The sequence below is a fragment of the Canis aureus genome, chromosome 29 (assembly GCF_053574225.1).
Source record: "Canis aureus isolate CA01 chromosome 29, VMU_Caureus_v.1.0, whole genome shotgun sequence".
Lineage (NCBI taxonomy): Eukaryota > Metazoa > Chordata > Mammalia > Carnivora > Canidae > Canis > Canis aureus.
Window position 1 is genome coordinate 1,071,413 of NC_135639.1, and position 24,686 is coordinate 1,096,098.

The window sequence follows — 24,686 nt, forward strand, 5'->3', positions numbered from 1 at the left end:
GACATACACTTACGGCGTTATCCCCCAGGATGTCCAGCTGCTTCATCAGCTCTGTGACCAGGATGTCCTAGAGCAACCACAGGGGTACGGGAGGTGAGCGCCAGCTGGGGGGATGGGTGCGCCGGGGGGATGGGTGGGCGGAGGGGGGATGGGAGGGCGGAGAAGGGGATGGGAGGGCGGAGGAGGATGGGTGGGTGGAGGGGGGATGGGTGCGTGGAGGGGGCCCCCGTTTACCGTCACGCCTTCGGCCTCGCAGTAGGCCTGGAGGGGGCTCTTCCCTTCCGCGAAGGGGGTGTGGTGGAAGTTGATGGCCGGGGACTTCCTCTCCCTCTCCTAGGACAGAGCAGGAGGCTGGGCATGGGGACGACACCTCTGCCCCCGCGCCGGCGCCCACACCCCTGCACCCCGCACCCCTGCACCCCGCACCCGCGCTGCACCTCACCTCGAGCTCCAGGATCCGGAACTCCAGCAGCTCATTTTGGTCCCTCGCATCCTGGACCTCATGTTTTAACCGACCCTCTTCTACTTCCATTTGTTTAATCTGTAAAATAAGGCAGGTGAAGTCACATGAGGGCGACTCCTCGGCCTTCCTGACAGCTTCCGGCTCTCGTGGGGACAGCTGACCCCCCGCGGCGCCCAGGGCCCGCCCTCCAGCTGGAGTCCACATGGGTCCACCCTAGTGGGAAAGGGTGAGTCCCCACCCCTTGGCTAATCGGGGTGCAGGCAGGGGGTGAGGAGCCCTGGAAGCCCCCAGAGAGGCGCGGAGCCCGGTCTGAGCAGAGATGGGGAGAGAAGAGGCCCGTCAAGGGAGAGGAGGTAAGAGGCCCCCGTGCGGCCCCGCCGTGGCCAGAACAGTGCTTAGAGCCCAGGCTGGCCCGGGGCCCGAAGGCGCTTCAGGTCCGACGGCGCGGCCACGGGCTGCGGCTGCCTGGGCCCTTCCAGAGCTGACGTTACTGATGAGGGGATTGTTTGAACAGAATCAGAAGCAGGTAAACCTGACGTGTGAGACGCACGCCTTCCAAAGGGTAAGCGCAATGATCCTGGGGCACGTGGCCCGGGCCATCCCCCGAACTGAACGTGGGGAGCTGAATGCCCTGCTTGGAAGCTCAGGGGCGCTCAGTGGAGACGGATCCAGAGGCTCAGCACCCAGCAAAGTGCAATTAGGGGCAGGTCCCTCCCACGCGGCACAGCTAAGGCTACGGGGCAGCCCCCACCTGGGATGGGACCCCGTGTCCACGGTAGCCAGAGAAGAGCACAGGTTTAAAGTGTGCACCTGGGGCACCTGAATGGCACCATCGGTGTGAAGTATCTGCCATCAGCTCAGCTCATGTCATGACCCCAGGGTCCTGGGATCGAGTCCCGCATCGGGCTCCCTACTCAGTGGGGAGCCTGCTTCTCCCTCTCCTCCCCACCCGTGCTCGCTCTCTCTCACTATCTCTGTATCTCTGTATCTCTCTCTCTCTCTCTCTCTCTCCCAAATAAAGTGTGCACCTAAGCATTGTAAGTGTGCACAGTGTTTGTACATGTACATGAGCATCTATGTGTGCACACACATGTTTAAGTGTGTATGGATGTGTGTGTACCTGAGTGTCTATGCACGGAAGTGCTTCGGTGTGCATACAAGCATTTATGTGTGCACACAAATGTGTGTGCTCAGAAGCATGTAAGTGTGCATTACAGTGTATAATGAGTATGTGTGCACACAAATATTTATGCATACGTGTATTTTCGGGAACACAAGCATTTATGTGCATGTGGGTGTTACGTATACAAGTGAGCCTTTAAGTGTGCACGTAGTGTTTAAGTGTGCTCAGGGTGTGTACAGAAAAACACGAACACATGTGCACACGAGTATGCATATGAATGTTATGTGTGCACACGTGCATTTCCTTGCACACAAGTGTACATGTGCACGAGAGCACCCCAGAAACAGCTGTCCTGATTCAAGACAGACCCGGAGGGCCCACGGGAAGCAAGCAGGTGTCACTCACGATTCAAGACCTAACGGCAGCCAGAGCCGGGCCCCGGGCGGGACCGACGGCTTCAGTGGGGGGTGACGGGCTTGGGTCAGAGGCTGCCGCTGAGTGGGGAGCAGGGTCGCGGGGTGCCCCTAGGGCTGGTGGGGACGCGCTAGCCGGCTCCTCTCTGTGGGCTGTGGCTGCCCGTCCTCTGCCAGGCCGGACAGGTGGCTGGTGAAGGGCCCCGTGGCGTGACGACGGCGTGACGATGGCCGCAGCAGCCGGAGCCCCGCCGGCCTTTCTGCCTCGGACATGGTGCCCCTGCTCCGGCCCCATTTGGAGTGTCACGGTCCGGCCACCCTGCAGCCCTGTGCACTGGGGACCGTCCCCAGCTGCCCGGGGGCCATGTGATGGCCGAGCACCGTCTGCGGCCTGCGGGCTGCCAGCGCCGCCCTCAGCGCAGCCCCAGGAGTGGCGGAGGCGGGGGACGAGGTGGGGGAGGCCCCGAATGGACGCTCAGTGCCCGGGGGCAGCGCAGGCCAGGCAGCTCCAGGCAGGGGCTCGGGCCCCATGGGAGCTGCCGGCAGAGCCCCAGCGGGGGGCACAGACTCGGGGCTATGGCGTGTGGGGGCCTCCCATGAGCCCGAAGCCAGGAGCGCCACGGCCAGGGCCACTGCCGGGAAGCCCTGGTTCCGCCGCACACCCTCCGCTTGCTCGGCGGTGCGGGAAACTGAGGCCCGGCGCCCGTGACCCGCAGCGGACCTCTCCCCGGACTAGGGTTCCCGGGCTCACTGAGGCCTCTGGGGGGTGAGGCCAGCGCTCTCGAGAGGGCAAGGCTGCCCCAGCGTCCCCTGGGCCTCGGCGGCCACTCGAGCCCAGATGCGGCCGCGCACGCGGGGCTGGCCGGCTGCAGAGGCGGAGGGCCGGCCGCTCCCTTGGGTGCAGGGCTCCCCGCTCCGGGCCGGGACCTGGGCCCTACCTTCTCCACGAGCTCTTGGTTTCTTCGATACAGCGCTTGCTTCTCTTCAATCCACTTCATGTCCTTGAAAAAAGAATTAAATTGGAGAAATAAAGGCCTGCCAGGAGGAACCGCGAAGCCAACGTTTAAACCACAACCCAGCAGAACGGAGGATTCAACGAGAGGACCCGGACCCGCCCCCCGGCTTCTGCAACGGCCCCTGATGACGTCCACGCCGTGCGCGGGTGAAAGCCACCACCTCGCCCTCCGTTTCCTTGGAGGGGCCTGGACAGGGCCACGGCGACGCAGCCCCGCTCCCAGTGGGACCGTTGCGCCACCGCGTGGACGGCACTCCCGGCCCGGGCCAGCCCCGGCCAGGCACGGCGTGGTGCCACGCGGATGTCTCGGGTCCAGGGGCCTTGGCACGGAGCCGGCAGGAGCAGGTTCCCTCGGGGGCTGTCCTGTGAGATCAGACCCCGCTGGGAGCGTGTCCTCCTGCGTGTGTCCGGCCGCCCCGCCGCTGCGCTCCAGGGCACTCATCAAGTCCAGGCGGGGTCCACGAAGGCCCTGCCCAGCCCGGCCGCCGAGCGCGTGGCTCTGGGAGTGGGCAGAGAGGCAGCGGCGTGGTGGGGCGCGAGCCAGCCTGCGTGTTTCAGGGAAAGGGCCGCAGGTGCCCACACGGCATCCCAGGCCACACGCGCTCAGGCGGGGGTGTTGGCAACGTGACCCCGTGTCATCTGGGTCCTCCCCTTGCCCATCCTGCCGCCCGCCCACCAGTTACCACACTGAGGACCACCGTGGGTGTGCACAGGGCTCGGTGCTGAGCCAGGTGCTCCCCCATGCACACCCTCCCGGCCCTTCGCGGACGTCCCCCAGCCTCATGTGGGGTCCAGCTCCGGCTGCGCCATCCAGCAGGTCAGAGGCCCATGGCCACGGGCGAGGATGGCCTCCCCCAGTATTTGAAGAGCCCAGAGGTGGTGATGGCCACGGCGGTGGAGGCGTGACTGGTCACCTCCAGGGGTGGAGGGGACACAGGGTCCATGCAGGTCAGGCCCGCTGGAAGAGGCGTCGGCCCTTCCCCTGATACATGTGCCTTGCGGTTTCTGCATGCCTCACTGGGGGGCCAGTCTTCAGGGTGAGCCCCACACACACCCACGGACAACCCCTCGTCAAGGGTCTGTGCCCCTCAGGCCCCCTCCATGCTGGCGGGACTCAGCCCCACTCCAGCCTCCCGGGACCAGGGCTCCACGCCCTCACCTGCCCCTGCTCGGCCAGGGTCTGCTCCAGGTCTTCGATGCGCGTCTGGGCCCTCTGCACTTCCGCTTGTAGCTGCTCACGGGTCTGTAGGACGGGAGGACACATACGTCAAACTTTCTCTCCGAGCCAGGGCGGCCCACAGGGACGGAGGCTCCCAGCCGGCCTCCACCTCCGCCTCCACTAACGGCAGGGGCCATCCCCTGGCAGGTGGCCGTCCCCTGGCGGGCAGGGCATGCTGGGCAGAGGGGAGGACGCTGGGGCTCGTGCGAGACAAGCAGCCTCAGTTAGGTTGCGGGGAGGCCCTAAGATTCACTCTCAGAGGTTATTAGGGGAAATCTCCGCTGACGGGATGGAACAGTTGACGAGGGCGGTCGTGGAGCGCTGCTGGGCACTGCCCGGGGCTTGTTGCTGCCCCGGGGCGACACTGAGGACACAGGCAGGGCTCGGCCACCTGCCCGGCACAGCCCGGCCGCCCTTCCCACCCCACACTGGCGCCCCTGCCGGTCCTGGGGCCCCTCGTGCTCCGCATTCTGCGTGCACCTGCCTTCCTGGCCCACCGGCCCCTGCAGACGCCCCGCAGTGCCCCAGAGGGTCCGAGCCACAGGGCACTTCATTCCGACCAAGCTCCTGCTCCCCAGCACCCACAGAGCATTTGGGCCAGCTGGGCTGGGGTCGGGGTCCCTCAACTTGAGGAGGGCAGGGTATCCCCCCACCCGGCCCTGGGTTCCCCTCCGGGTGGCTCCACGGATCCGGCTCTCCCTCTCTGGCCCACATGGCCCTCCTCCCCCCAGGCCCCTGACACCCGCCCCCCCAGGGCCACAGTGACAGAAGCGAGGCTGGAGACAGTTCTCGGCAGTCTATTTGCCAACAGGGCGTAGGCCCAGGGACTCGGGGCAGCGAGGAGGGGACCCCACTGACCCTGCGCTCTGGCTCCCAGAGTCCACGCTCAGCCGGCCAGCTGGAGTCACAGAGCCAGTCTGTGTGGCTGGGGACACGGTTGGCCCCAGGCCCCGGGGCAGCTGGGCAGGGAGCCCTCCAGTCTACAGGGACGCAGCCCATCTCCCTCTGCTGGGCATCCTCTCTGAGCCACAGGGCAGGGGGGAGGGGGCTCAGGGAGGGGAGGGCGCAGCCTAGCGAGGCCGGCCGTCGCCCCGTGTCCTGCCTCTGGTGGCCGGGGCATGAGCACCGGCCCAGGGTCCAGGGAAGCAGGGGCAGGAGGGGGACACATACCTGCTCCCAGCAGGGCCCGCCTGGTGAGGCTCAGGGTCAAGGTGGGGACAGCACCCGAGCTCGGAATTTATTAGATGAATGAATAATCTCAGCGAATTTCAAGAACCGAGCTGCCGTGCTGGCCCTTCTCCATGTCCGCGCCTCGACTACGCGAGAGCTGCCCCGGGGCCCCACTGGCAGGCCTGCAAGGGGGCAGGCTTCACCTTGTCCACCAGCCAGTCCCCGGAGGGGACGCACACGGCTGGGGGGGGAACCGCCACTCACACCCGACCCGGGACCGCCCTGGCAGGTCCCACCCCCGCCGGGCCGACCGCCAGCGCTGCTTCCCGACCACTGGTTCTAACTGCCTCAGCGAGCAGCAGCAGCCCCGACAATAACCGTGGGAGAGAGGGCTCGGCCCGGAAGGTGAAGCGATGCAAGTGTCCCTGCCAAGGCCGGGGGTCAAGCGGGGAGGAGCCCAGCGGGAGCCGGAACGTCGTGGAGTGGAAGTCACTTAGACCTTAACTTCTCGCTCGGCGTCCAGCGTCCCTCCGACCTGCTCCTGCAGCAAGGCGTAGGCCCGCTGCAGAGCCTGGTACTCCATGGTCAGCTGCCGGAACCTCAGCTCCGTCTCCTCCTTGGCCACGCCCTGGGCAGGTGCAGAGAGACGCGGCGTCACCTGCGGCCCCGGAGGTGAGCCCCGAGCCCCCAGCTGAAAGGCCCGCTGGCTACACGGAGGCCAGGGTGAGCCGCACGGCCGGCAGCCAGGCCGGGGGCTCGGCGGGGGGGGTGTCAGGTGAGCCCTGGGCCTGCGAGTGCGTGTCCCCCGCCCCACCTCGCACTGCAGGCTCCCTTCCTGCCGTGAGGCCCAAATGCCTCCTCCGGCTACGAGGACACCTGCTGCCCCAGGGGGACGGAGGGGGGGGGCGGGGGGGCAGCTGCCTTCCCGGGGCCCCCCCGCACCCCGACGTGCGTGCTGCTCCAAGACCTAGGCCTAGCTCTGACATGGAACCCTAGCCTGGCCCCAGCTCCCCCCGCGCCCCGAGGCCACTGGAGCAGCTGCGCCACAACATCTGGTCTCCAAGCAGGTGCATGGCCACGGGGCCACCCGCCCGCATCTGCCAGGGGAGGCCCCACCCTCCAGCGCCTCTGGGCCTGTCCCGGCCGTGGACTGCCGGCCACTCCTTGACCTTTGGCCCCAGAGGCCGAGCCGGTCAGACCCAGCCAAGCACAGGCCTCCCCCCACATGTGGGGCTCCGACGGCCGCCTGCATTTGGGGTGGTTCCTTCTGGAAGAAGGACCGGTGGGCAGGACAGGCTGGTTGTGCTTTCGTCAGAGGCAACGCTGCTCCGCACTGTTTGGTGGCCCTGACGTCCACCTCGGCGGGGCCCCTGGCGTTGGTGCCGAGCTCCCCACACGGCGTGGTTCAGCCCCTGGAGGGGCAGGGAGGCCCCGTACCACCGTAGGACGGGTACGGGCTCGGCAGCGGGGTGAGGGCTGAGCGCATGCAAAGGGACGGACGCACGGGCAGCCAGCAACGGGGAGCCCTTGTCACGTGTGGGATCCCAGGCCCAGGGCGCAGCAGGGAGGCCAGCCAGCCCACCCCCACGCCCCGGGGTCCCCGCCCTGCCCCCGCCCCTGCCCGGCCAGAGGAGGTAGCCCGGGGGGAAGCTACCTCCTCCAGGTCGTCGTCAGGGGTACACGGGGTCTGGTCCGTCCTGTCCGTTTGGTAAGAGATGGAAGAGCCGTCGGATTCCAGGGAGGCCTCTTCGTCATATCCGAAGAAGGTCTCCACCACCACCGGCTTCTGACCGAAAGGAACCGAGTCAGCCCAGACGTGGACCCGCGTCCCCTCCTCGCCCCACGTCCACCTCCACTCTGTCCAAGTCCCTCCTGCCGCTGTCCCTGACACTCGCCCTGACTCCTGGCCCAGATGGTCACCGGAGCCTCCTGGGTCCTCCTTCTGCCGAGACCCCAACGGGCCCCTTCACGGTCCAGCCGTGCAGGTCGTCGGTCACCAAAGTCGGAGGGGACTGTGGCCAGCGCTCCACGCCTTCGTCAACCAACATCCCGCCCTTGGCCACCGGCCCGTCCTGCTGGCTCTGGCCTTTGTCCCATCGCCTGGTGTCTCCCCAGTCCGGCCTCACGGAAGCGCCCGCCCTCCTGGGCCTCCCCCAGCTGGTGCCCTCGGGACGGTGCGTCCAGGCTCCCTCCGGGCCTCCAGAAGCTCCCTAAATGCGCTGCAGTAACCCTGAGGGGAGAGAGCGCCCAACGCCCGTCCCCCTTCCTCGGGCCTCTCGGGACCAGCTAAGCGGCACTGGTGGCCCCGGAGCCTCTCCAGCCTGCCTGAGGACACCCTCGAGCGTTCAAAACCCAAACAAGAAAACACACGCATTTTGCATAAAGCAGAGAGTCCCCGGGAACATCTCCTGAACATTCTCTAGTGAAAAGCTTACAACTGTCGAAAAGGATTGTGGGGCAGCCCGGGGGGCTCAGCGGTTTAGCGCCGCCTTCAGCCCGGGACGTGACCCCAGGGTCCTGGGATCGAGTCCTGCGTCGGGCTCCCTGCATGGAGCCTGCCTCTCCCTCTGCCTGGGTCTCTGCTCCCCCCCCTCAAGAATAAATAAAATCTTTAAAAAAAAATAAAAGGAAAGGATTGTGCTTCAGACTCCCGGGGCGCAGGTCTGCCCGAGGGCCGGCGGGGCCCAGCGGACACTGGTGCAGCGGAGGCCGGGACCGCGGCCCAGGGCAACGGGAGTCTCACCCCCACGCGGGCAGGGGAAGGCCGCCCGGGCGAACCCTCCTCCCCGCTGTCAGGAATCCTGACCTCTCTGGGAAATTTAAAAAAGCAAGAAGGTAGGAGCTTTAAATCTAAAACCATAGAGTACTGATTTGGGGCTCGCTCTGGTTACCGTACGGTGGCAATTTTTAGAAATAATGAGGTTATCCTCTCTTCACCTCCAGGGAGAAACTCAGTCACGTGAAGTGGCTTCTAGAAGCACACACTTGGCGCACGCGTACGTGGACTTCGTCTACTTTACCTTGGGGAGTTTGGCCATTTTCTTTCTTTGCTTCCGATATCTTAAAAGCTTGTCTCGCTCCTGCAAAAACCGGAGGAAGAGATTTCCTGAGTGGTCGAGCAGCCCTGCTGATATTCCCGCGTGGTCATCGGAAGGGAAGGGACCCCGCGGGCGGTTCCTAGGTGGGCGTGCTGCCTGCATGGTCACGACCCGCGGCGCCGCTCATGGAGGGCCGTGGGCTCTGACGGTGCAGGGGGCACGTGGTGCCGCGGGGCCGTGGCCCACATGGGGGGCTGTCGCCCCGCCACGCTCAGGGTGCTCCAGCCTGTCACAGCGTGTGGCTCGGGGTGGGCGCTGAGCCGTGCACACAGAAGCGGGCTCCGAGCGCAATGGAGCCCACCCTGCTCTGTACTGTCCGAGCAGGTGTCTGGGGACGGTGTCCCCACGCAGGTGGAGACGGACCCTGCAGACACGGAGGGAGACCAGACACCCGTTTCTCCCCAGGGAGCTCCACTGCGTTTCCATGGCCCTGACCACGCAGCAGCCACGACCACATGAGCCGGGGAGAAACCCGTGTGGGGGTGAGAGCCCCAGGGAGGGCCGTGTCCCTGAGTAACGAGCAAAGCTGGGTGCTCCTCCTGCAGGTGTCACCAAAGGCCCCGAGGGGCATCTAGCTGACGCTCAGGGGTAGGCGTTCTGGTCACCCCTGCAAAGCCTCTGGGCAGGTAGCGCCTCTGTGTGGAGGAGCAGGAGCCACCAGCACCAGGGGGCCCGGGAAACGGGTGTGGACGGAGGGAAGAATCACTTACTAGCACGCTCTTCACGTAGCCGGCCGTCTCAAGCGTCTAGGGACAGAACAGCGTGTTAGGGAGCTGGGAGCACAGTCTGCTCCCCAGGGCACCCAGAGCACCCACCGCCTCCCACTGCCTGCCGAGGGCCGTCTGACGCGGCCTCATGGTCCTGCCTCCCTAAGCTGACCTGCCAAGTCACCGTGAGACCTGCAGAAGCCCCCAGGGTCCTGGGCTCGGGCCCACCCTTCGGCATCTGCAATGGCGGACAACTGCGATGGACCAAGGCCTCTTCCTCTTCCCACCCTCCCCCGCCCCCCACTCAGCCCATAGATTCTTGGACACGTGGGGACTGACGGTCACTCTCGGGCCAGTCGGGGGGGCTGTGCTGATGAGACCCCGTCCTACAGCCCGTGCTGGGCAGTACGATCTCCTGTTACTCTGGAGGCCACTTCAATCATCACACGAGACAGGCCCCGGGCGCCTGGGCGGCTCAGCGCGCGGAGCACGGGCACAGCGCGCGGAGCACGTGACCTCAGGGTCTTGAGTGCAAGCCCCACGATGGGCATTAAACTTACTAAAACAACAAGAAGCCAGGCCAGGCCAGCACTTCTGGGCCATAAGCCACACCAGCAAGGAGGTGCTGTTGTCCGTTCTGCTGCCCCCCAAGGTCATAGAATGACCAAGGCGACGTGCAGAAATGATCCCAGTGGACCCCAACAAGAGGCAGAAGGCCCCAAAGCAGAGTAATTGGAGGAGGATTTGATGCAGGACTACTTGCAAAACTGGTGCAGGTGTAGGGACAAGGACAGGCCAGTGTAGAGAGGGTGTAGGACAGGGACAGGGCATGTAGAGGGGGTGTAGGGACAGGGACAGGGCACGTAGAGGGGGTGTAGGGACAGGGCACGTAGAGGTGGTGTAGGGACAGGGACAGGGCACGTAGAGGGGGTGTAGGGACAGGGACAGGACAGTGTAGAGGTCCTCATGCCCAGCACCTGCATGTGGACCTTATTTGGAATAGGGTCTTTGCAGATGTGACTGAGTGAGGGGTCTGGAGGTGAGACGGCCCTGCAGTAGGGTGGGCAGGTGTGCTCAGGAGAGAAGGGGACACAGAGGGCGGGCTCCTTGGAGACAGTGGGAGCAGGTGTGAGACGCCCACAGCCACCAGAAGCCTCCGGGGGCCCAGGATGGCCCCTGCCCACACCTGCGGATTCCTACCTCCACACTGACAATGGGGGACTGTGTGCTCAGCCCCCAGGTGACACCCCTGTCCCCAGGGCCGGGGAGCCAACACCTCGGCATCGCTGCCCTGGATGCCCCAGGGCCAGAGTGATGAGGAGACCACGCAGGTCTAGAGAGGGCCTCTGGGGCCTGATCCTGGTGGGGCCCCCAGGGAGGGGCGGGGAGTGGGGGGGGAGGGCAGGGAGGGGCGGGGGGGGGGGGAGTAAGGGGAGGAGAGGGAAAGGCAGGGGAGTGGGGAGGGGAGGGAAGGGAGGGGCGGGGGGGGGGCGTGTAAGGGGAGGGGAGGGAAAGGCAGGGGAGTGGGGAGGGGAGGGAAGGGAGGGGCGGGGAAAGGGGAGGGGAGGTAAGGGAGGGGAGGGAAGGGAGGGGCAGGGTAGTGGGGAGAGGAGGAAAGGGAGAGGCTGAGGGGGTGGGAGGGGAGGGGCTGAGGGGCGAGGGGCGGGGCCGACGGGCGGGGCGGGCAGGACCGAGGGAAATGGGAGGGGAGTGGTGGGGGGCGTGGCTGAAAGGCAGCGGGGGCGTGGCCGAGGGCGTGGCCGGCGGAGATTGAGGGGAGGGGCTGATGGGCAAGTCAAAGGCTGGAGGGGCGGGGCCTGAGGCAAGAAGGGGAGGGGCCGGGGTGGGGGCGGGGCCGAGTCCAGGGCGGGCGGGGCGGGGCCCATGACTGGAGGGGCGGGGCCGAAGGCGGGACGCGCGGCCGAGGGCGTGGCCGGCGGAGATTGAGGGGAAGGGCGGGGCCGAGGGCGGGGTGATGGGCGGGGCCTGGGGCGGGCCGGGCCGGGATGATGGGCGGGGCCTGGGGCGGGAGGGGCGGGGCCGGGGCGGGAGGGCTGCAGCCCGGCTCAATAGGCAGGGGAGGCAGGAGGGCACCACCCAGGGGGCGCGGGCACCTTGGAGAGCTCGTCTATGAGGTTCTGCTGCTCCACAATCTGAAGTTTCAAGAAGTCAACTTCTCTCTCGTCCTGACTTTGGTCCAGGTCGTTTAAGGAGCTGGGTCTCCGGATGATCCCGGCTCTCTGTCTCTGCAAAGCCAGCCAGACCCCGTCACGGGGGTGCAGGGAGGGGCTCTCTGCCCGTGGCTCGGGCCGGGGCGGGGGGCAGGGGCCCCTCTGCAGGGCCCTGGGGGCGCGCGGGGCGAGCCTGCACCCCGGACCTGGCGCCCTGACCCGGCGCACCCCACAGGCTCCACTGGGCTGAGCCTGGGAAGGAGGCATTTCTGCAGCAACGGGGCGGCGGGAGGCTGACCCCCCCCCACGGTCGTGCTGAATTACTGTGGCCGAACTAAGAAGGGGCCCGGGGGCACCAGCTGACCTTCCCACACCCCACTAGGGGACCCTCCCGCGGCTGGGGCGCGCTGCTGGTCTGCAAGCCCCTCCCACTCCACGCAGGTGGAGACTCTTCCTGGGAGTCCGCAGGTGCCCCCAGAACTCTGGTGTTGGTGGGGCCGCAGGCCTGGGGCTGACCTGCTCAGTGACCTCCCTGCCGGGTTCTGCCCAGGCAGGTGCCCACCACCTCCAGTGCTCTTCCTTCCAGTGCTCTCCTCTCCCAGGGAGGCTCCGCATTGGTTCCTCTCCCCACAGAGTATGTGAGACCAGAGGCCCGATGGGGACCTTATTATCAAGCCTTGCAGGTGACAAGTGGGGAGGGGGGCTGTTGCTCATCGCTGGGGAGCCTGAGCCATCCCACGGGCCGGTCGGACCTGTCAGGGCCCCTTACCATTTCTATGTTCTCCTGCGTGACAAATTTTAACTTGTTTTCCATCCGACGTAAAGTATGGGACAGATCTTCATTTTTCCGGGTAAGACGTTTGTTTTTATCCAGCAAGGGCTTATACTGGCTCTCAGCTTCCCTTAAGCGCTTTAACTGAAAGACCAAATTAATCACTCGGCATGATTTTAAGTGTGACTGGAGCCAACAGTCCCTGTACAGAGTCGCAAACTGACCAGAACAAGCTTTGGCTACAGCAAGGGAGGGGTATGGGGCCGAGGCTCTGTTTTGCAGTAAGAGCCGCCACGAACTGGCCAGGCCCTTGGAGAAGCTCCCACTCAGACAGAGGTCACCTGGAAATTCCAGTGCCTGCCAGGAGTGATCGGGATGGCTCCACCGAGGGGCGAGGGCCTCACTCATCCCAGACAACCCACAGGACTGAGGGAACTTTTTTGCTCAATAATATGGAACGGGGATTAGCCCACCCGTGCCTGTGGCCCACATCTGGCCCCCCCACCAGGTTTTGTTCATCAAGTTTTATTGAAACGGCAGAGAGGCCTGCAGGCAAGCCCTGCCCTTGGCACCATCACTCCTTTCCACGAGGGAATTTTGGAGGTGGGCGCCCTCTGCCCTCCCGCCCCGACCCCAGACCCATAGGATCCAGATCCCCCATGCCCCTGCCCCGTTGCCACTCACCAGCTCATTCCTTTCTTCCGACAGCAAGGCGTTTCGGTCCTCCAGCTTCCGAATGATCGCACTCAGCTCTGCAATTTTAAGTTGGAAGCGCCGAGCATCCTTTTCATCCAACTGCTGTTCCTAAAACAAAAATCAACTGCAAATAACTGTTCGTAGACACAGGCATAAAAACCTCTGCAAATCCCAGCACACCGTGGAAAACAAAGCAGCTCTGTGTCATGATCGCCCGTGATTGCACATGGCGGGTGGGTGGGTGAGTGCCGGCTGGCCACCACGGGCACAGCAAACTGCACATGGGGACAGAACAGAGGAGCAGAAATGTCCATGAGTGTGTGGAGGTGGAAGGCAAGGGCGTGCAAATGCAAGCACCGCAGGTGTGGGTGCTCCGGGCCCCCTCGGGGTGCGGCTGGTACAGCGTCGGGCAGGGGTCTGCCCTATGCCAGAGGTGGGGACGCGGTTTCCCTAGTGTGATCCTGTGAGCACGGGAAAAGATGTTCAACTTAAGACTTTCAAAAGGTGGCTTCCCAAGAAGTGTGCTCCCTCACACTGGGGTTCTATAAGGTCACTTTGGAAACCTCTGGAAACTCATTCAAAAATCAATGAAAACATTTTGATCCAGTTTCAGAATCTCTCTGGAGTTAACACAATCTATCGAGCGCCAGAGCAAGATTTAATTCAGTTAGGCCATTTATAATAAGATTGTAAAAATCATTTTCTATTCTTGAAATGTCACTGTCCTCGGGCTGGCTCAGCTCAGACATTTTGTCCTTAAAGCAAACAATGCACGTCCAGGAAGGACAGAGGGAGGGTTCCTCATTCAGCAGGTGCAGGAGAGGCTAGGGAGCGGGCCCCACAGGACCTGCGTTGAGGGTTCATGGAATTTAGAGTCCCCCCACCCCAGATTACCCAGAACCACTCCAGAGGGCTCTGAATGAGGAGCAGCAATGAGGAATGAAGGATGTCACAGCCCTGTGGCTGGTGGCAGCCCCCACGCTGTCACGGCAGCCTGAAGAGGAGCAGAAGGGTGGCATGGTCACACAAAAAGCAGGTGGGGGCGACTGGTGGGGATGTGGCGAGCAGAGAGCCAGGAGCCCGTGCGCACGGAGATGGAGGCCGTACGGCCTCATCCCGCCAGCCCGCGGCAGGAACCGGTACCAGCAAGCAAGGAACCTTAGCCCCCTGGGGGCCTGGCAGCTGCAGGTGGGCTCCAGCTGGAAGCCCGAGGCCTCGGGGGGCCGTGGGAGGGTGGATGGAGGGAAGGCCAGTGCCGTGCCCCGTTAGCAAGGGGGGAAGGAGACAGAAGCCTGCTTGCCCTCCCAGCCAAGCCAGATAAGCCGAGCGGTCCGGGGTCTGGCTGGTGGGCTGCAGACATGGTCGGCATCCCCAGGGCAGGAGGTTCCGGTTCTGGTCTCTGGACCTAGGCTCTCAACTCCCTGGGGAGCTGCCCGAGCGGGGCCACATAGCCGCGTGCAGCGCTGTCTGTGACTCTGGGTCACCGGGCAAAGCATGGGGAGGTGCTTACAGGGCTTCCCGAGTGGTCTGAGGCGTCTCCTGCACCGCCTGCATAAGGAAGTTCCCGTCTGGGGCTGCCCAGGTGCCGATCAGCCTCTTTGACCTGGGACAGCTGCTCATCTAGAGCCTCTTTTTGGAGCTGCAGTCTCTGAGCATGCCCGGCTTGAACCCCTAACTCTCTCTCCAGCACGAAGACTGCTCTGTCTTTAAATTTTATCTCCTCCATCTACAAGGAGAACAGAACACAATCACACAGGCAGGCAGAGTACAGATCTGCGGTTACCATAGAAACAGAGGGAGCAACCCTTGGAACCGCGTCGGGAGGGTCCCCATGGCAGCAGCCCTGCCTGGACGGAAGCAGGACAGGCCAGGCCGGCCGAGGACGAGGACAGGAGCCCCAGGGCTCAGGCCGCAGCAGGAGCGCCCCCCCCCACCCCCACCACCCCCCGCGCCTGGCTGGCCTCTGCTCTGCTGCTTCAGTTCAAGCTGGAGCAACCGAGGCTCCTTCCTGGAGTCCGCGCAGCCCTCCCGGCGTCCCTGGGCGCCCGGCGGGCCCCCCCCGTCCAGCGCTGGGCCTGGCGTTGGCGGGCAGGCCCACGGGGGCCATCTGTAGCTCCTGCCTTCCCGTGTGTTGGGCAGGGCAGGGGTCCCCCGAGTTCCCCAAGCCCCATCCGTGGGACGGTATGAGGAGCAACGTCCACCCTCCACAGGCAGGCTGCGGGTTAGAGAAGCAGAAGTTTCTCGCTGCCCTCCTCTCCTCCGAGGGGCACCGGCCCAGGGAGCTGGAGCCAATGCTCGCGTCCTGCAGCCTGCCTCTCCTTGCTGGACATGTGGACGTGGACAGACAGCGGAGGCGCTGCCCGTAGCTTTGCAGGCAAAGCTACGTTTTTAGTTAATCTTGGTTTGAACAAAGGCTTGGAGGAGGGGGGTCTCCGGACAAGTCGGCTCCAGAGTGGGGGACAGGAGTACCCGGGCCCCCCAGGCCCCTGCAGGCCACCGGGTCCACGGCCTCCCCCTCTCCCTGAAGCACTCAGCCCCCTGACGGTGGCCAGGAGCCCTCCGCACCAGCCGCCAGCTGCCTCCCAGCCCCGAATCTGGGCTCCCCACCCCCCAGCAGGGGCAACACAGACCCTCTCCGCCCATTCTTCAGTCGGGTGGGCCAGGGGCCCTCACTACGGTGAACGGCCCCAGGTTGACGAGACGCCTCTGTTTAAAACATAAACAACAGGACAGGACGGGATGTCTTGGTGCTTCCCCTGCTGTTTAAGGGTCAAACAAGCTAATAAACCAGCCATGTGCTGAAGTCAGCGTGGAAACAGAGAGGCGTCTCCTTAGCCCAGATCACAGAATTCACGGGCCAGTGGTGAACTGAACAGAATAAAAGAAATCCTTAATGGCTAAATTCCCAACTACTCGCGTGCACAGAGACGCCGGAAGAGACAACACGGAATTAGTGAAAACAAAGGGGCCGGGGAAATACAGTCGTATCACCAAGGAGCTCTGCTCCGGGGCCTAACGTTGACGCTCACACGCAGACGCTCCGGAAACATCACTATTCCTTCACCAGGAAACCAGAAGATGAGCGTCTCTATGCAAAGATCCCACCAAAATGAGCTCTTTGAGCAGCTGGTTTGGACCAAAAGGCAGACCTCCCCCCCCAAGAACCAGCGGAGGTGTCCTGTCCTGCGGCCAAGGGAGGCGACCCGCCCACAGAGGAAATTCAAGGAAAGGGGCTTCCACGCGGGGGCAGGATTGGATCCTGTAAAGGTGGGGAGTCACTCCAAGGTCAGTGACGGTGTTGCCAGGGGGTCCTCCTAAACCACAGGGCTCTGCACGCAGCAGTGTCCACACAGGAGACCACGACCCTACAGCTTCCACCTGGATTGCCCATTTGTGCAGGGGGGCAGGCCTGCAGGTGCACGACACAGGCGCCCGTTGTGGGGCAGAAAAAGCTTCGTCCGGTCCTGTGGGGCTCCCACCGCACCTACAGGGGCCTGCTTCCAACTTGGGGCACTGCCGTGCTGGTGGGGAGATTGCTGCATCCCATTAAGGGGATCCCAGGGCCCCCGAGCATGACCAGCAACGCCAGTGAGGTCCTGGTGACGCCGTGACTGGGGACACGGGGCTCTAAGGTAGAGCTCCATTGCCTCAAACTACCGAGGGGTCCAGGCTCCCAGGGACGGGGAGAACCAGGCACGGCCCCCGACACACCCGGAATGTTCTCTTCAACGGCTTAGCTCCGGGTCTCTGAGGACATTGACTCTGCGGTGACAGCCACCGGCAGCGGGTGACCTGAGCCACCCTGACGCCCCAGATGAAGCTGCGGCACTGGGGCCATTCCTGTCCTGACAGGATGGCAACTCCCTGCGGTCCAGGCGGAGAGGGCGCCTTCCCACGTGGCCCCCACATCAGGATGGCCTCAGGGCCCCGACCTTCCCCCGTGGGCCTCCTGGGCTCACCTTGCTGTGCCTGGGAGCTCCCACGCCCCACGTCCCCGCCCCCAGCGCCCTCCTGTGCACCCCTCGGCCTGGAGCACATCCCAGCCCGTGGATCTCCTGCTCGCACTCCCCATGTCCCCCTGCCCCCCAGCGCCCCCACCCCCAGTGCCCCTCCCAGGAGCCCCCCGAGCACATCCCAGCCTGCAGGTCTCCCTCCCACGCACCCCCACCCCGCACCCCGCGCCCCCCCAGCACGTACCAGCCTGCGGATCTCCCGCTCGCACTCCTTCTTGATGCGGGAGATCTCCTCCTGGTGGAGGTGATACACGCTCCGGATCTCCGCGGCCTTGATCTTGTCGGCCTGCACCGCGATGGTCAGCGCCTCCTCCACCTGCTTCTTGGCCCCCTTGAGCTCCGAGATCTCCTGCTGCATTTTGATCTTCTCTGCCTCGAACCCCTTCTTGGCCTCCTCCTTGGCCTCGGACAGCAGCACGATCTTGGCCTTGTCGGGGGCGCCGTCGCGCAGGGCGTGCAGCAGCGCCTGCAGCCGCTGGTTCTCGTTGTCCTTGATCTTAATGACCCTCAGCAGCTCGGCCTCGTGCTGCCGCAGCAGCGCCTCGCGCACGGCCTGCAGCTCCTTCATCTTCTCCTCATGCAGCTTCGTCTTGAGCTCGGTGAGCAGGACGGCGTTCTTGTGCTGCTCGTGCTCCCGCACCTGCCTCAGCTCCTGGTTCTTCTCCCTCTCCACCCGGCTCACCTGGAAGACAAGAGCCAGCCCGTCGGTGGTGGGCCGCCTCGGCCTGCTGACGCCGAGGGACCGCATGGGCAAGCTCGGGGCTCCTTCCGCGAGGCGGGCCGTCCTCCCCCGAGAGCGGCTCCTTCTGGAAACTGAGTCAAGCCCTGCGGGTGGAGAGCTCGGACCTGCGCGCCTAGGCGTCCTCGGGGCGCTGGCGGCTGGAGGCCCCGCGGGCCTGGGAGGTGAGATCGCAGACATGGGGTCCACGCAGATCTGCCCTGCGCCTCGCCCCCGACCAGGACCCACTGTGCCGGGAACGCCCGCCGGCCGCCTCGCCAACGAATCACCGGGAAGAAGGTGCGGGTGCCTCGGGCACGGATGACAGGCTGTCGCACTCACCTTCTGTGACGTTCTGGGCCATGGGGAGGCCACTCTAGGCACTCACTCCCTAGGTGACATGTAACGTCTAGATGTTTGGAAACACTCAGATTTTGGTCTGAATCTCTTGTTTTCATCTGGAACTTCCACCTCGGTGGAATGACCCCAGCACCTGCACGTGGCACCGAGTCGGTGCTCAGAACCTAATACGGGGTGAGAGCGTGGCTCACCTGCCCCAGGTCCAGCACTCCAGGTGGCGCTTCTCCTCCCGCCGGCCTCTGGGCTCCCCGTCACCGCCCACGGCACCTCGTGTGGGGTCACCATCCCCAATCCCATCCTCCCCTCACGCACCCCCCATCCCACCCTCACACCCAGCTCCGGAGCTGGGCCCCGCTGCTCCCCACTGCGGGCAGCCCCACCTCGACTCACCTGCCGCCACCCACTCTCCACGGGAGGAAGTCTGTGCGGGTCAAGCCCTGCCCAGCCCTCCTCTCTGCACCCGGCGCATTCAGAGTAAAGGCCGAGCCAGGGGCGTCACCGCCATGGACCACACCCGCTGTGCATCTGGGGAAGTGTCGACCCTCCCTGCCAGGGCCGCTGGCACCCCAGCTAGCAGCTCTGGGGTCCTTTCCCCAGGGTGATCGCTTGGACCCCTGACCCCAGGCAGGCCCGCTGCCCACCCCCTGCCCGAGTGCCCACAGACCGTCCTGCTCCACACGCTGACCCCGCCATGTCGTGCCCCTTCCTCACAGCAACACCCCCCCAGGTGCCTTATTCATCCCTGTCTCCGGGCCTGTAGTGTCCGCCCCATCTGAGCAAGCATCCCCGGGAGGCACGCACAGCGGGGCCATCCTCCCCATTTGGCGTGGGCTGAACCACGAGGCTCCCCGCGCAGGGGATGCGGGAATGGGGCCTGGCCTGTGGCCCCGAGCTCGCAGGTGGTGGGGAGGCGGCGGGCGGAAAGCCTCACAGCGGCCATGGGAGCGACTCAGGCTCCTGTCCCCAGACGGGCTGACAGCAGTGGAGGATGTGAGGGGGCCACATGCGGGGCCCCACTGCCCCGTGCCCCTCAGCCCTGCTTCAGGAGCACACGGCAGCTTTGTAACAAGCGGTTAGGAATATTCCCCCTGAGACCCCAGCTGCCTCCCCACGGATGCGGCCTCCGGGGACCTCATGAAAGTCTGGCTGACGTGGCCACACGCTGCTGGCGGCTCAGCGGGCCGGGCTCTTGACCAGCGGGGCCGCGGCTTTGCCTTTCAGGACATCGCAGGGCTGAGCGGTTCCTGCATCCGGGGTGGGTCTTCCATCGGCACCAGGGGTCGTCGGGTTGCTGGGGGGGGCAGGGCAGGCAGGTGTCCCTCTTCATCGCCTCCATTCACCCAGTTTTCAAGGGACCAGCGGGCTCCCAGGCGGCCCGGCAGGAGCCCAGTTACTGGTTTCATTAGGAACGTGTGGGTTTAAGCAGAGTGGCGGGTTTAGTGCCCGCTGGTGTCATCCTCACGGAGGCTCAGAGCGTCCATCTGCGGCCAGCGAGGGGGCTGGGGCCTTCGGCGCGCCGTGAGCCTGGTTATCTTGCTCTCCGGCAGGTCGGGCCTCACCGGCCCGTCCACTCACCTCCTGCCCCGACTGCTCCCCAGGCGCCCTGACGTCTTTCGATGGGAAGCAGTATTTCAGGGTCACAGCGGGCCCAGGGCTATGCCGGGTCCCAGCTGGTCCTCCCCCTGGACGAGACACGGCATCTGCCCCCCGCGTGTGAGAGGACATGCCTCTAGGTTCCCGTGGATGTTTCCAATTTCCAGTGTGTTTCCGACCCAAAACCAGGGCTCCTGTTCAAGTTTCCCTGTGTAGCTTCTGCGTCCCCGTCCCCTCCCACGGAGGATCTGGTTGTCAAGGAAACCGAGGGACAGGACGGGAACATCCCCTAACTACTCCTTTACCTGCAGGAGACACGCCATCGGGGGCATACAGGGGCCGCGGCACTCACGGCCCCCCCAGTGAGGACTCCCCAGTTTCCCTCTTCCTTTCCCAGCGGTTGTCTGTGAGGCGTCTCCCGCGGCCATGGGGGCCCCAGCCCGCTCTCTGAGCGCTTGATCTTCCCGCGAGGAATTCCGGGGAGTCTCCTCCTTCTCCCTCCGCTTCGCCCGACAAGGCCGACCAGGCCACAGCACAGGCGGCTCCGGCGGCCTCGCCATCCTCGGGGTTTGTTCAGAAGGAAACTCTACGTTCAGCGTGGCCCGCAGTCCTCGCAGGCACCGTGGAGCTGGGGACGACGTGGACAGCGGCAGGATCCCCGCCCCCAGCCGGCCATCCACGTGGCCCGGACCCGCTGTGGACACACAGGGCCCACGGTGATGGGCACGACCGCCAGACCTCGGCCCCCGAGGACGGCCCCTGCCCGTGACCGGCACAGGCCCGGCGGCGGGCAGGCGCTCCCAGGACGGGGTGGCCGCCGTCCGCAGTCCTGACGGGAGGTCCCTAAGAGGGATGACAGGCTGGAGCTGCAGACACACAGGTGCCGGGCCGGGGCGCCAGGAGACCGTCTCCTCCGGAGCAGGACGCGGAGGCGCCTGCAGTCTTAGCAGCTCATGCCGAGGAACGTAGGCCTGAGACCCAAGGTGTGCGTTAGGGGTTGAGATCGTGTTACTGGTTAAAATTGCAGAGAAATGGGGTGCCCGGGGGCTCCATGGGAGAGGCGTCTGCCTTTGGCTCAGGTCATGATCCCGGGGTCCTGGGATCGAGTCCTGCATCGGGCTCCCTGCTCCAAGGGGGAGCCTGCTTCTCCCCCTGCCCTTCCTCCCACTGCTCACGCTGTCAAATAAATTAATAAAATCTTTAAAAATAAATAAATGAACTGCCGAGCAAAGGCCCGTGTGAAATACGCCAGGCAGCGTAGCCCCGGGCCCCGCGGGGGCCTGCACTCAGGCCAGGGCCTTCCGCACTCGGGCCCACACCCGTCCGTGGACCGAAGCAGCCATAACCCTTTATGACGCCACAAAACCTTACGGCTCTCAAACACGTTTGCTCAGAGGTTTATGGAATTTTAACACAAATGGGCCAATGGCGCCGCTGGGACCCGGCCCCCCGGCTTGCGGGCACCTCGGGTCATGCTCGTTTTCTGCTGGGAGGGAGCTTTTTCTCTCCGGTCGTATTTCCAGGAAGTAATTCGGGGTCATCCTTAGAGACGGTCGAGGTCCTGGGCGAAGCCGGCAGCAGGGCAGGTGCGCTCGCCCACCTTGTCCGCAGAGGCCCGGGCGCTCACCCAGCCACCAGCAGCCCGACGGACGCACGCGGTAGCGGACCGCACCCCACACACCCCGCTGCTCCCGTGAGCTGCTGTGGCCTCTCCCTGGGCTGGGCCGGTTTCCGGAACGCTCCGTCGTCGCCCCTGTTCTTTCAGGCACTGGCACTCCTTCCCGGCTTGCTATTCCGCTCAGCGGGGGTCCCTTCCTGCCTCGCTTCTGTCTACGACGCTGGAGGCTCTACACACGTGAGGTTTACGTCTGCGTCTTGCCTGGCGAGGACAGGCCCACAGCTTCCCCGGGAGCCCCTCGCCCACGGTGCTGGGACTCGCAGGACAGAAGACTACTACCTGCGGGAGGTCTGGGGTGAGCCCCGTGACCCACCCCACACCTTCGTGGGCGACACCGATGCCAACCCTGCCCCCGGGCCCCGCCTGCAGCCCCTGCCCACCCGGCATCCTGGCCCCCTCCCGGCCCCACCCGCACGGCCCTCGGTGGCCTGGTCTCGGGCCGCCTTTCCTGCCGCTGCATCACGCGTGCCCTTACAGGGACCCGCCTTTGCCAGCCCTTCCAGGCGTCAGGGTCTCCGTCCAGGGCCACCTCTTCTGAGAGGCCCTTCCTGATTGCCGCGTGGACTGATGGCACCACGGCCAGTGCGGCGGTCACGTGGCTCTATGTGCCCTGCCACCTGCTTCCTGTTCCTTGGTGTGTCCTCCACGGGGACGAGGTCTGGGGGTCACACAGGCGCCTGGCGCTTCCCGAGTGGCATCCTGTGGGCTGGAGCCGCTTCCTGACAGCAGGCATGAGGCTGGCGTTTCCATTCCTCCTGCTGGCCCCCGGGTGCTCACGAACTGGGGCCCGGCTGCGGGTGGGACCCCGAGAGCAGGGGCAGCAGGGGCGGCTCTGTGCCCAGACGGGAGCCGGAGCCTCGCGTCCTGGTGGGAGCTCGTGTCCACCTCGGTGTCCGCGTCCGTGCTCCCAGCACCCGGCCCCACTGAGTTCATCTCCACGCAGCTCCCCAGAGGCCTCCCTGCAGAGCCGGCTCCCTCCTTCCAGAAGGTTCTTCACCAGAGATGGCTCCGCTTCAGTCTCCCGACAGAGGGTCCGCAGTGGGACGGGCCGGTTTTTATTTAAATCACGTCATTCCTTGCTGTCAAGTCTCCATTCACTTAAGTGTCCCTCGGTGATAAAGGAACCATCGGGCCGAAATCCGAGGTGCTGGGCTCGCAGCTACGTTCCTGGCACCTTTCCACGCTTCGCAGGCACCTGCTCTTGGCGGGGGGTGGGGGGTGCAGCCTGGCTGCGGGTCCAGGATTCTGCTGGGAATTCCCGAGGAAGGTGGGTGCCGGGCGCCGGGGGTGGGGTGGGGGGAGCACCTCACGGCCTGCCTGGCTCTCGGCGGGGACAAGGTCCTGCTGGTGCCCCCGCTGTCTCCTGCCTCTGCCGTGAGGTCGGGACAGGCCCTCCACTCCTTGGCCGCTTCCACGGCATCCCCCAACCCCGTGGTCTGGGTCAGTTACGCGGATCCGTCCCGAGGCCACAGCAGGGACACGCACTGCGGGGGGTGGGGGTAGAGGTCTCCGATAAGGACCAAGCTGCTGACAGTCGTGATGACTGAATTCGCGCCGCCCCCCCATGACCAGGGCACACACGTCGTGGCCAACGCTGGCGGCATTTCCGAGGGTCGCTGCGCCAGGCCGAGTGCATGGACCGCGGGCTTCCCGGGGCCTCGACTCCAGGGGCCGGGGCGTCGGCAGGAGACGCCTTCTCAGGATCCCACGTGAGTTTTATTTGCCAAACTGGCTGCTGGGGGTGACAGGAGAGCGTAGGCGGGACCTGGGAAGAGGCCTGAGCGCCGGTCCAGCCCCCGGGACGTCCTGCTCCCAGCTTGGCGCCCGGGCAGATGCAGGACGCACGGGTGAACCTGGGGGCCTGGGTGGCTCGCCGGTTAAGGGGCTGACTTTGGGGTTCAGGGTCCTGGGATGGAGCCTGCAACAAGCCCCGTGCTCAGTGGGAGGTTGGCTGTTCTCTCGTCTCCCTCTGCTCCCCCCCCCCCCCCAAGCGCCCTCTAAAATAAATAAATCCTAAAAATAAAAGAGCCAACAAACCGCCGGCCTGCGAGGGACGCTGAGCAGCACCCAGAGCTGAGTGCAGGCTGGAGCCCCCGTAGGAAGTGCAGCACTGCCCCCAACGGGCACCCCTTGGTGGGGCCGTGGGGCGCTGCTCCCTGCACCCGACACTGCAGCTCGGCCCCGAGGCGCAGGGGCAGCAGGCAGGACCGTGAGGACCGGCCGAGCTGTGAGGCCCAAAGGGCGGGCGCCCCAGGTCCGGGTGAGGCTGACGGCCTCTCTAACAAGAGTCACAGGAGGCTGACGTGCGGCAGGTCTGGAAGCCGCAGCCTCAGAGGCCTCCCCGCTGTGGAGACAGGATTTCAGGCCTCTCCCAAGCCAGGGCAACTGATGTGTGTGGAGCGTGTGCTCCGGGGGGCATGGGTGTGATCCCTGCACACGCACGCACACCCGCAGGAGCGGATTCTGCGAGCCTCCCTGCTGGCGGCCTCAAGTGCAGACAAGGGTGCTCACCGCAGGGCTGCGGTGTCGGCCGAACCCTGGCAACAGCCGGGATGCCGCGGGCAGAGGCCGGACCCTGGGCACGTGCTGCACGCAGAGCCCCCAGGAGTCGGCGTGCGGTCCCGAAGGGAGGCCAGAGGCCGCGGCGTGTGGCCCGCTGTCATCTGTGCCCTGGTAGGTGCACTGAGGACCCAGAACACAAACCCTCCAGAGGGGGGACCAGGGCCTTTCCTTCGTTCCTTCTGAATTTTGTACCAAGGGGTACATATTTCCAAAACATGAATAACAACAGGGCTGGGGCTGGAGGCCCTCAGCAGGCAGCCCCAGGGCCCTGGCCGGCAGCGAGGGGCAGGAGCTGGAGCCCGTGTACCTCGGGGGCTGACCACGGGAGCCCGCACGCTCCCCGCACCCCCGCCCCCGAGCTGCGGGACGGGTGGGCTTTCCTAAAAGCGCCATGGAGGTGTAGGCCGCGGGGGCACGGGCAGGGCCTGCAGGCGGGACCAGCACCACAGTCTCACGTCCGCACTTGGGAGCGCTGGTCGGACCGCACACTCACCCAGTGGGACCAGGGGCCCGTTGTCCTTACGCCGGTGCTGACCCTCGAGCACTGTGAGGCCCGGCCTGCAGCCGCGGGTGGGATGACCTCTAGGAGCATGAGGTGGACTCCTAGGTTTGTACCTTCACCCGGGCTGCACCCGGCTGCGCCCCGGGGGCTCCTGACACCCCCTGGAGGCCCTAGGCCAGCCTGTTTCCTCCATGCAGAGGGGCCATGCAGGCGGGTATGTTTCTGTGACCCGTCAGCAGGAGGGACACTTCCCCGGGAGGTGCCACCTGCCGAGGTCCCTCTGGCCCAGGCACTGGAGCAGGACGGTCACCACCCGTGCATGCCCTCTTCCCAGAGCTGTCTGTCCCCTCAGCTGCCCTAGAGCCCCTGGCCACCCCGGGACCAGCTGGGCAATGACCCCACAATGCCCTGTC

At 65.3% G+C, this 24,686-nt stretch overlaps 1 protein-coding gene across 27 annotated transcripts in view; it reads right to left on the reverse strand.

The window, feature by feature from the left end:
- The window catches only part of JAKMIP3 (Janus kinase and microtubule interacting protein 3), a 96,750-nt gene that overhangs the window by 26,930 nt on the left and 45,134 nt on the right, over positions 1–24,686 (reverse strand). For 5 of the 27 annotated variants that reach the window (XM_077877143.1, XM_077877144.1, XM_077877152.1 and 2 more), the window contains exons 3-16: positions 17,045–17,542; positions 14,358–14,573; positions 12,836–12,955; positions 12,149–12,295; positions 11,323–11,454; positions 9,212–9,247; positions 8,424–8,483; positions 7,058–7,189; positions 5,903–6,031; positions 4,174–4,257; positions 2,938–3,000; positions 443–541; positions 235–333; positions 8–67 (exon numbers count right to left, since the gene is read on the reverse strand). In XM_077877143.1, the coding sequence (XP_077733269.1) occupies positions 8–67; positions 235–333; positions 443–541; positions 2,938–3,000; positions 4,174–4,257; positions 5,903–6,031; positions 7,058–7,189; positions 8,424–8,483; positions 9,212–9,247; positions 11,323–11,454; positions 12,149–12,295; positions 12,836–12,955; positions 14,358–14,573; positions 17,045–17,542 (1,875 nt within the window). The remainder of the gene's footprint in view (positions 1–7; positions 68–234; positions 334–442; positions 542–2,937; positions 3,001–4,173; positions 4,258–5,902; positions 6,032–7,057; positions 7,190–8,423; positions 8,484–9,211; positions 9,248–11,322; positions 11,455–12,148; positions 12,296–12,835; positions 12,956–14,357; positions 14,574–17,044; positions 17,543–24,686) is intronic. The other 22 variants (XM_077877153.1, XM_077877147.1, XM_077877156.1 and 19 more) reach the window with 14 other exon arrangements.